This window comes from Cricetulus griseus, assembly GCF_003668045.3.
Source record: "Cricetulus griseus strain 17A/GY chromosome 1 unlocalized genomic scaffold, alternate assembly CriGri-PICRH-1.0 chr1_0, whole genome shotgun sequence".
In the NCBI taxonomy this organism is placed as follows: Eukaryota; Metazoa; Chordata; class Mammalia; order Rodentia; family Cricetidae; genus Cricetulus; species Cricetulus griseus.
Window position 1 is genome coordinate 66,706,914 of NW_023276806.1, and position 11,017 is coordinate 66,717,930.

General features: G+C 54.8%; 1 protein-coding gene across 1 annotated transcript; it reads left to right on the forward strand.

The window, feature by feature from the left end:
• Positions 1 to 1,568: 1,568 nt before the first annotated feature.
• Positions 1,569 to 10,444, forward strand: Pear1 (platelet endothelial aggregation receptor 1). Its single transcript, XM_035451707.1, has 22 exons — positions 1,569 to 1,669; positions 2,300 to 2,404; positions 2,704 to 2,804; positions 3,378 to 3,470; positions 3,641 to 3,884; positions 4,443 to 4,563; positions 4,766 to 4,902; positions 4,994 to 5,206; positions 5,425 to 5,599; positions 5,682 to 5,802; positions 6,152 to 6,315; positions 6,407 to 6,509; positions 6,597 to 6,743; positions 6,919 to 7,044; positions 8,159 to 8,287; positions 8,394 to 8,522; positions 8,658 to 8,870; positions 9,035 to 9,123; positions 9,230 to 9,347; positions 9,482 to 9,556; positions 9,644 to 9,889; positions 10,293 to 10,444. Exons 1-22 carry the CDS (start codon positions 1,569 to 1,571, stop codon positions 10,442 to 10,444), a joined length of 3,102 nt encoding a protein of 1,033 aa, XP_035307598.1.
• The last annotated feature ends 573 nt before the right edge of the window (positions 10,445 to 11,017 follow it).

An 11,017-nucleotide genomic window follows, 5' to 3' on the forward strand; every position in this document is an offset into this window, starting at 1 on the left:
TGTTTGGTGGTAACACCCACGGGATCAGGTTGTGAGTAGCATTGGGTACCTCTATGGTGGGGCTCCCTTGACTCCCATGTCCCAAGGCCACAATGTCAGCCTAGTAGCCAAGCCAGCCAAATGGGACCCCTTCACACCTGATGGAGAGGGTGGAGCTTCACACTCCCAGCCAGGCTTCCATGCTGGCATCACTGGTGAGTTACTTGGTTGAGGTAGAAATGGCTGAGAAGACTGGAGGTTTGGCATGAGCGTCTCTAGGCCATGGAAGGGGCTGGGAGTTCACTCTGGGCAGCAGTAACACGAGTAAAGTTGAAGGGGAAATTCAACTCTTAGAGGGCTAAAGCTAGAGATGAATGGAGCACAGCAGGGAGCTGGGGGTCAGCTAGGGAGCCTGTGTATATCTGAGAAGAAGGTGCCCTAGCTGAGCTGAGAGAGTCATGGTCTGCCGGGATATGTGGGTGGGGGGGCGGGGTGGGGCTGCAACAGCATTCCAGAGATACTCAGGGGTGTAAGGGGCCAGCAACTGCGACCTCTCTTCTCGGCGAAAAATTACAAGCAGATGTGGGTATCTCTGGAGAGCAGAGAAAGGGAGCTTGGGCAAGTTTTAGAAACAGACACAGAGGGGTGGCCCGTAGCCATCGGCTTTTCCTGAGCCTAGGTGGTCAGAGAAAAACTCATCCCATCCGGGGTCCTGACTTTTCCCACCCTGGGGAGAGGCCCAGGTGTGGAGGAGCCAGATGAGGCTCCTAGATGAGAGGGAGCCAGGCTCCTAGAGCTGTCAGAGAAAGATGGAAATTGTCTCTTGGAGCGCAGCAGTGGTTGTGTGGTCACCCAGCTGCAGCCCCACTGCCATCCCCCTGGCAAGGACCTCCTGACAGTACTTCATTAGAGCGGCTTGGGCTACCCTCTGCCCACACACACTGAAGCTTGCTGTCAGTGGCATCTGATGTTGAACTGTCCTGGCCATTTGAAAGTTTTCTTGGCTTCCCTTAGAACCTCCTTCATCGGTCCCAGGTTCATACTGTGAACACCTTCCAGTGTCCTTAGCATTTATTTGCTAGGCTAGGGAGTGGTCAAGTGACAGTCGAAGTTGATATATAGGAAATGGTGCTAGGAGGCTCTAAAAGAGATGAGCATGGTGCCATCCAGTGTGTGTCTGTGTGTCTGTGTGTCTGTGTGTCTGTGTGTCTGTGTGTCTGTGTGTCTGTGTGTCTGTGTGTCTGTGTGTCTGTGTGTCTGTGTCTGTGTGTCTGTGTCTGTGTCTGTCTGTGTGTGTATCTGTGTGTGTGTGTTTGGGGGTGGTAGGTGGAGTTGTCAGGGAGCCGACAGAAAAACAATGTGGCACTCAAACCAGGCTTAAGGCACAGAATTCCAGAAAAAAATGAAGGCTGGAATCTGTGTTAGCAAACTGAGCTGAGACCTGTGGAGCCACAGAGAACTGTTGGGGTTCTGGGGGAGGTGGAGCCCTGCCATGTGGCTGGTCTCTTCAGTGTGCCTACTGCTTGACAATGCAGTGCATGCTTTTGGCCACTCTTCAGTTGCTGTGTGCCCTATTGCAGGCCTCTGAAATGCTGCCACTTCTGCGGTTCCTCCTCCTCCTGGCCCTAGGCCTTCGTCTGGCCAGAACACTCAACTCCAATGATCCCAATGTCTGCACCTTTTGGGAAAGGTGAGAAGGGCCCCAAGCTTGATGCTTGTCCTGGAGGGGTGGCTCCTCCTTGGAATCTGTTTCTGGTCTCTTTGTGCCCTTCCATGGCCTTTGACCTTCCCCACCTCTGCCCTTGTCTCAGTTTCTGCCCTGTCTCTGACCCTGATTTTTACCTGTCCTTGTCCCTGGTGGGGCTGGCTGGGGTGGGGGTGGGGAGAAGGTAGGGACAGGACTGTAAAACGGCTCAGGGCAGAAGTTAGCCAAAAATGCTTCAGTTCATTGCTGCCAGCTAGGTCCAGATTGAGCAGCCAAGTTCAGTCTTCCTGTCTTCCCACATCAGAAGGTATTTGCGGATGCATGCGTGCACGTGTGTGTGTGTGTGTGTGTGTGTGTGTGTGTGTGTGTGTGTGTGTGTATGTATGTATGTATGGCTTTGGCCCTTAGGTTGAGAAATACCTATGATGGGAGGAGTCCTAGAACATTTCAGTTCTAGAAGGGGCCTCTAGGTAAGACGCATGGGGGCCGTAGGGCGAGGAAGCCCAAATACTAGGGGTACTGGTTTCTACCTGGTGAAGCCTGGCCTTGGCTCTCTGCTGCACCCTGCCAACTCAGGCCAGGGCTGTCTTGGGCTTAACCACTCTCATTCCACAGCTTCACCACCACCATGAAGGAGTCCCACCTACGCCCCTTCAGCCTGTTGCCGGCTGAGCCCTGTGACAGGCCCTGGGAGGACCCCCAGACCTGCTCTCAGCCCACGTGAGTGCTTTATCCTTCTGTGAGTCAGTAGCTGGTTGAGCCCTGGCCCCTCTCAGAAACTTTGGTGCCAGAAGACACTCTGACTTCAAGGCACTCTCCTGTCCATAGTGGGCACCCATGTGTCCTATGAAGGTGTGTCTGCTTTATTATACATGTGTGGCTGATGTGGGGCAAAGAGGGAACACTGACCCTCTGACTCCCTCTAGTGCCTCACTGAGGTATGACGGGGTGGGGGGTAAAGGTAGGTCAGCCAGGGCCTCAGCTAAGAGCACTGATGGTCATCTTCTGGACCACGGCAGGGTTGTGTACCGCACTGTGTACCGTCAGGTGGTGAAGACTGACTCCCGCCCACGCCTGCAATGCTGTGGGGGTTACTATGAGAGCAGTGGAGCCTGTGTCCGTGAGTCCTGAGTTGGGTCAGGGTAGGAATGGAATAGGGTAGGACGGGAGGGACCCATCCGTCAGAATTTTCCCTGCCCTAGGGAGGGGTATGGCGGTGGTGGGTTGCAACTGTCTTCTCCTTTGGCCAGTAGCTGTAGCTGGGGTTGGGGTAACAGGGCTAGAAGAGGGTCTAGAAATGGAGGCTGGACCTACTTTGCTATTGTCCAGTTTCTTGTTCCTAGCATCTTGTGAGCCTATCTTCAGATGGGCCCCTGCCATCCTCTGTCACCAGTCCCTGAAGGCTACTCCCCAGCCTGACTTAGCCCTCCCCTCAGCCTCTCACCTTTCTGACCACATCTCCCAACTACCACTTGAGAATTCCCCCGTTTCCCAACAAGATGTTTAGACATGTTCACAGAAAGGGGTCAGGGAGCCTGGACCCCTGGGGTCGTTCCCAAGTGTTCATCTCCAACACAGCTGATGCTTGGGGACCTGCAGGCCTCTGGCATGGGAGGAAATGGCTCTGGCTTCATAGCTCAAAGGCGGGAGGGTGGGATGGAGGCATCATCTCATTCATCCCATCTTTGGCCAGCACTCTGTGCCCAGGAGTGTGTCCATGGTCGCTGTGTGGCTCCCAATCGGTGCCAGTGTGCACCAGGCTGGCGAGGTGATGACTGTTCTAGTGGTAAGTTGTCAGAGACTCAGGGATGGTTTTTTTATCAGAGTCCATTGCTGTTAGATGCCTTTCTGGAGGTGTGGTAGAGGATATGGGGTGTGGGCTACGAGGCTGGGTCTAACTGGAAGCTAGGGAAGTTCGAAGTGCCTGGTGACTCTCTCCCATTGTCTGTTCCACAGAGTGTGCCCCAGGAGTGTGGGGGCCACGGTGTGACAAGCTCTGCCACTGCGGCAATAGCAGTTCCTGTGATCCCAAGAGTGGGGTGTGTTTTTGCCCCTCTGGCCTGCAGCCCCCCAACTGCCTTCAGACTTGCTCTCCTGGCCACTATGGTCCTGACTGCCAGTTTGGTTGCCATTGCCATGGGGCCTCCTGTGACCCCCAGAATGGAGCCTGCTTCTGCCCCCCAGGGAAAACAGGACCCAGGTGTGTGATGAGGCTATAGACACAGGACCATGCATGAGGAAATGATGGAGTTGAGAGACCAAGATCTTAACCCAGCTCCTGCTGGGTCCCAGCCAAGCAGTTACCACAATCACAGCATGAGAAAGAGAGACAGACAGAGAGAGAGAGAGAGAGAGAGAGAGAGAGAGAGAGAGAGAGAGAGAGAGAGAGAGAGAGGAGGGAAAAGGGAGGGAGGGAGGGAGGGAGGGAGAGAGAGAGCGAGCAAGTTGTTAAGGGAGGCTGAGTTGAGTGAGGACCTGGGCAGAACTGCTTGCAAGGCCATGTGTAGAAAGGGTTGTGGTGTTACTGTCCAGGGTAGAAAAACTATAGTAGGAGCAGGTGTCAAAAGGGGACTACCTGAGCAGGGTGAGAGGGGCACAGGAGCCTGCTTGCTGGGGCGCACACTTGCTCTCCCCACCTGCTGATGTCTTTGGCATTTACCTGCCTCAGAGACCCCTCTGTGCAGGTAGCCAGCCTTGGGGAGAAGAGAGGGCCAGGTGAAGGTTCTTCCTATGACACTCTGACTCACCTGTTCCACAGCTGTAGTGTGCCCTGTTCACAGGGCACTGCCGGCTACTTCTGCCCTAGAACCAATCCTTGCCAAAATGGAGGTGTTTTTCAGGTCCCCCAAGACTCCTGCAGCTGCCCTCCTGGCTGGATGGTATGAAGGGTGAAGCCTGTATGCATGGGGTTGGGATGCCCAAGAGAATTCTGAGGGTGGCTTTCGATAGGGCTACTGGCCAGTGTTTTCATGATATGGGTTCTCAGGACCCTGGAGAGGTTTGAGGGCCTTGAGCCTGTGAGGGTGTCTAACAGCCAGCAGCCATGAGAAGGGGGTTAAGTGACTTTTCACCCACCCACAGGGTGACATATGTTCCCTGCCCTGCCCAGAGGGTTTCCATGGACCCAACTGTACCCATGAATGTCGCTGCCACAATGGTGGCCTCTGTGACCGGTTTACTGGGCAGTGCCACTGTGCTCCTGGCTATATCGGGGATCGGTGAGTATGTGACTTTGGGGAGCTGGTATGGACCAGGAGGAGGTAGAGCCCAATTTATACAGCCGTAACTTGGACTTAACCCGGCACCCAGGTGCCGTGAAGAGTGCCCTGTGGGCCGTTTTGGGCAAGACTGTGCTGAGACCTGCGACTGCGCCCCTGGTGCCCGTTGCTTTCCTGCCAATGGCGCGTGTCTGTGTGAACATGGCTTCACAGGCGACCGCTGCAATGAGCGCCTCTGTCCGGATGGCCTCTATGGTCTCAGCTGCCAGGAGCCCTGCACCTGCGACCCGGATCACAGTCTCAGGTGGGCAGAACACCGTCAAGGGAGCAAGGTTCTTGTTTTAGATTCAACAGAGAAAGGGAGAGTACCAGGGTATAGCTAAGGACACAGATGCCACAGAGGATCAGGGAGGGGGCCTGGGAAGGGGGCGGGAGTGGCCTGGAGCTCCCTGCTCGTGCTCTGCAGAGGAAGTGGCCTCTGTAATACAATTCAGACACTCGTGTCCCCTCCTGCGCCCGCAGCTGCCACCCTATGCACGGTGAATGCGCCTGCCAGCCAGGCTGGGCGGGCCTACACTGCAATGAGAGCTGCCCACAGGACACGCACGGGCCGGGCTGCCAGGAACACTGCCTCTGTCTGCATGGCGGCATCTGCCTTGCAGACAGCGGCCTCTGCCGGTGCGCACCCGGATACACGGTGAGGCTGTGCCCCACCACGGGGAATGGAGAAGTGGGGTGTGGTCTGGTTCACCCCTCACTCGTGCACCTTCTGCCTTCAGGGACCTCACTGCGCTAACCTTTGTCCACCGGACACTTATGGAATCAACTGCTCCTCCCACTGTTCCTGCGAAAATGCCATCGCCTGCTCCCCCATCGACGGCACATGCGTTTGCAAGGAAGGTAATGGACTAGTTGGGGGAGGGGGGAGGGCAAGGAGAGCACTACCAGGACAGAGCTTATTGGAAGTGGGCCTGGGGGGGGGTGATGGAGGAGGAGGCCCAGGTGTGTGGGGGAAGATAGAGGAGGAGGCCCAGGTGTGGGGGAGAGAATAGAGGAGGAGGAGGCCCAGGTGTGGGGGAGAGAATAGAGGAGGAGGAGGCCCAGGTGGGGTGGAAGCCATGGGAGGCCCAGACAATGGAACTGATAAATAAGACTTTGAACTGTTTGTTCACATACTTTTCTCATGCCCAGCCCACAGCATAAAGCTGGTATAGCTGGCACCCAGTGTATACCTGCTTACCTTCTCTAGGTTGGCAGCGTGGTAACTGCTCTGTACCTTGTCCCCCTGGCACCTGGGGCTTCAGTTGCAATGCCAGTTGCCAGTGTGCCCATGAGGGAGTCTGCAGTCCCCAAACTGGAGCCTGTACTTGCACCCCTGGGTGGCATGGAGCTCACTGCCAGCTTCCTTGCCCGGTGAGTGATCACAGCCCACCTTCCTGGGGGAGGGGAGGGCACAGCATCCCTCAACTGATTAGCCTACTCTCCCCTCCTTTTATTCTCCAAGAAGGGGCAGTTTGGTGAAGGTTGTGCCAGTGTCTGTGACTGTGACCACTCTGATGGCTGTGACCCTGTTCATGGACACTGCCAATGTCAGGCTGGCTGGATGGGTGAGCATTCTGGGAGTCTAGGTCTTAGGTCTGCTATGGACTTGGGAGTGTACTCCATGAGAGATGACCCTTAGTTGTCTCCTACAGGTACACGCTGCCACCTGCCTTGCCCAGAGGGCTTTTGGGGAGCCAACTGCAGCAATACCTGCACCTGTAAAAACGGGGGTACTTGTGTACCTGAGAGTGGCAACTGTGTGTGTGCACCAGGGTTCCGAGGCCCCTCCTGCCAGAGGCGTGAGGCTCCTTGTACTCCTCCCCCTCCTGTTAGCAGTTCAGATTCAGGAGCCCTAGTCCACCCCTTGGGTTCTGCCTCTGACTCTCATCTCCAGGATAGTTAGTTAATCCAGGGGGAGGTGGGAAGGGAGACTCTGGTCAAGGCCCCCCAATCACCTTGCATCCCTTTCCCCAGCCTGTCAGCCTGGTCGCTATGGCAAACGCTGTGTGCCCTGCAAGTGTAACAACCATTCTTCCTGTCACCCTTCGGACGGGACCTGCTACTGTCTGGCAGGCTGGACGGGCCCGGATTGCTCTGAATGTGCGTAGCAGCTTGTGTGGGAGCAGCTGTGCCTGCTGCTTGGGTGGCTGAGCCCTGGGACCTCAGTCTCTTGGCTGTGGGCAGAAGCCCCCCTATCACCTTACTCGGTTATCTGTACAATAGGAAAAATCCTTCATGCTGGGAACTGGTTTTAGTGGAGGACGCAACAGTGAACACATCAGAGGGAAAAATTTTCTGCCTTTCCAGAACCTGGAAAGGGTAGGGTATTTATGGAACAGCAGGTCCCAAGAAGTTCCCGCTTGGGCATATTATTTTCTCTTCCTTTTAAAAAATTAATATATATTTTTATTTTAAACTATTAATTTTACTTTTTGGAAATTTCATGCACATAAACTATGTGTCTCCATCAAATCCCACTCTCCCTCATGCCCCCTAATATGTCTTTCTCTACCCAAGTGTCTGCTCCTTTTCTGTAACCCACTGAGTCCAGTTTGTTTGCCTGTGTGGTTGTGGGGCTATTGATTGGAGCATGGGTTTCCCTCCCCCAGCAGCCATGGCTGTTTTATATCTTTCTCACATTATTTTTATTGTGCGTCATCTCCCACATAACTGTATGATGATAAAGAAATGCCTAGTCTAGGCAGCAGAAACATGTTTTGAAGGGAGATGTTGGCTGCATTTCTGCAGTCAGGGCATAAAAAGAAATGCTCTTGGTGAAGTGTTTGCCTGTTATTTTTTTTGTAGTTTTCTGCATGGGATTCAGTAGTGTCTACTATTAGATTATTTACTAAGAGCACACACACAGCTAATGTATTAGGCTGGGTGTATTAGTTAACACACCTGTAATTCCAGGTAGGAGGCAGATGTTTGAAAACAGAAAAAACAAACCCAGTGCTGAGCCCTCCAGGGCCTGTTGGGAAGATTCTGGTTCCCTAGCTCTGGGTACATGATTCCAAAATGGCCGTTAGGGAGTCAAGAGCCAGATATCAAGTGGGTAGTAGGTCAAGATAGCTAGAGATGAACATTTGAGTGACATCAGTGTGTAGATGCCCTTCAGAGCCTTAGTATCTCCAAGCAAGGCCAAGCTGAAGACTTCAGAGTTCATGCAGAGGGGGTGGCCTGGCCCTGCCTGACAGCCCCTTGTCTCTTGCAGCATGTCCCCCAGGTCATTGGGGACTCAAATGCTCCCAGCCCTGCCAATGTCATCATGGTGGAACCTGCCACCCCCAGGATGGGAGCTGTGCCTGCACCCCAGGCTGGACTGGACCCTATTGCTTGGAAGGTACCAACAGAGAGCTAACTCCCTGAATACACCATAGTCCTTATCCAAGAGGAGGCTACAGTTTGCTGGCTCTTTGACTGCTACTTGCCTCCTTGGCTCTATCCAGGCTGCCCACCAGGAGTATTTGGTGTCAACTGCTCCCAGCTATGCCAGTGTGGTCCTGGAGAGAGGTGCCACCCAGAGACCGGGGCTTGTGTCTGTCCTCCAGGACACAGTGGTGCACCCTGCAAGTTGGGTGAGTTCTTGGACTCTTTGACTCTCCAAGGTTCTGTGACCCAGGGTCCTCATGCCATTTCTGTCTTCCTTAAATTGCATCCATGTTCACTAGTAGAACCAAGGTGCCAGTCTCAGTGCCCATTTCATCTCACAGGAATCCAGGAGTCATCCACCATCATGCCCACCTCTCCTGTGACCCATAACTCACTGGGTGCAGTGATTGGCATTGCAGTACTGGGGACCCTTGTGGTGGCCCTGGTAGCACTGTTCATCGGCTACCGCCATTGGCAAAAGGGCAAGGAACACGAGCACTTGGCAGTGGCTTACAGCTCTGGGCGACTGGATGGCTCTGATTATGTCATGCCAGGTGAGCTGGGGTGAGCTTAAGTGAGTGAAGGTCAGTGGGGTGCTGCTGACTGTTCCCTCATGGGGTGTGGGGTGGAAGAATGGCTGGAGTCAGGGGGGTCAAACTGCTGCCGTCCTGGCCTCTGCCTGTCTCTGAGCTACTCTGCACCTGTGTTTGCCCTGCAGATGTCTCTCCGAGCTATAGTCACTACTACTCCAACCCTAGCTACCACACTCTGTCTCAGTGCTCTCCTAACCCCCCACCCCCTAACAAGGTCAGTGCGTTGAGGGGGTATGCTTGGCGTGTGGGTGGGGGCGGCTGACTTTTCAGGAAAGCCTCAAACCTGCCTGTGCTCTCCCTGAGGCATCATCCCCCATCAGGTTCCAGGGAGTCAGCTCTTTGTCACCTCCCAGGCACCTGAGCGGCCAGGCAGAGCCCGTGATAATCATGCTACACTTCCCGCAGACTGGAAGCACCGACGAGAGCCCCATGACAGAGGTAGAGGCCAGAGAGGTGAATGTGTGCGGCCTCACCTGCTGGATCATCTTGGTGGGGTGGGGATGGGGAGAGCCTAGTTTCAGAAGAGGCCTGGGGAGGGACCAGAGGTCTGACTCCTATTTGCCTTTTCCCAGGCTCCAGCCACCTGGACCGAAGCTATAGCTGTAGCTATAGCCACAGGAACGGTCCAGGACCATTCTGTCATAAAGGTATGAATAGAGAGGCAAGGAGGGGAAGGGAAGCTGGGTCAAGGAGCCAGTGCCTCCAGGAGCCTGATTTCCTTCCTTGACCCTTAGGCCCCACTTCTGAAGAGGGCCTGAGGGCAAGTGTTATGTCCCTGAGCAGTGAGAACCCCTATGCTACCATCAGAGATCTGCCCGGCCTGCCTGGGGAACCCCGAGAAAGCAGCTATGTGGAGATGAAAGGCCCGCCATCAGGGTCTCCTCCCAGGCTGCCTCTTCATATTCGTGACAGCCAGCAGCGGCAACTGCAGCCACAGAGAGACAGTGGCACCTATGAGCAGCCCAGCCCGTTGAGCCATAGTGAGTCCTCCCTGCCCTCAGCAGAGGCTACAGGGCACTGGAACATGGGAAGTAGGAAGGAAGAAGGGGAGGGGAGAGAAGGTGGCATGATATGACAAGAGCAGGCCTTTGGGTGGTTTGGTCTCAAACCAGGCATGACACTAGGGGAGTTGCCTGCTTCTTCAAGTCTGTTCCTCACCCTGAGGCTGAGTGTTTGAGAGGGTGTTAGCATCCAGTAAAGTGGAGACCAAGGTTGTGGGAGAGTGTCCTCATGTCCTTTGAGGTGGACAGGTGGGGGAGGCAGGTGCTTGGCCCGGCCATCCCACACACCCTGCCGTTCACTTCTCCACGGGTAGGACGAGCCTGGAATTAGAGAGCCAGGGGAGGTGGAGGGGTCACCTCACGCTGTCCTCTCTGTCTTCAGATCAGGAGTCTGTGGGCTCTACGCCCCCTCTTCCTCCAGGCCTGCCTCCTGGCCACTATGACTCACCCAAGAACAGCCACATCCCTGGCCACTACGACTTGCCTCCGGTAAGGCATCCACCATCACCTCCACCTCGGCGACAGGACCGCTGAGGAGTCAGCATGGTGTGGGATAGACCTGTATACCCTGCCAGGAGCAGGGACTGGACCAGCAGGCCATGGACAAGCACATTTGATGACGTGAACAGAGAGACTGATGTTGGCTCTCAGCTTCCACCAAGGGAGACACCAGTTGACAAACTGTCTAACTCCCTTTCTTCAACCCAGTGTTCCTAGGCTCTGTGGACATAGTTGGTGGGCTGAATGTTGTGGTGTGTAAGTCTGAGTTTAGATTGATTTTAAAAACATGTGTCGGGTACCTTCTCTGTGCATATACCCAGGTGGGGCTGTGTGTGTCTAGTTGGCTTCAGAGGGTGTCAGGCACAGTTTCTGCCTTCTGCACTTCCCACATAGCTAGCCTCTACACTTAACTAGCTCCAACAACAGCAGGCTCTAGCTACCTGCCCACCCTTCACTTGGTAATCCTCCGTGATTTTGCTCTGATTGTTGTGCCCTGCCTGTGGTGTTTATCTCCCTGGTACTCTTGGGCTATACACAGTCAACTTCCTGTGCCTCGGTGGCCCTGCAGCCTACCTCTCCTGCCTAGTTTCACTCTTTTCTGGAGTG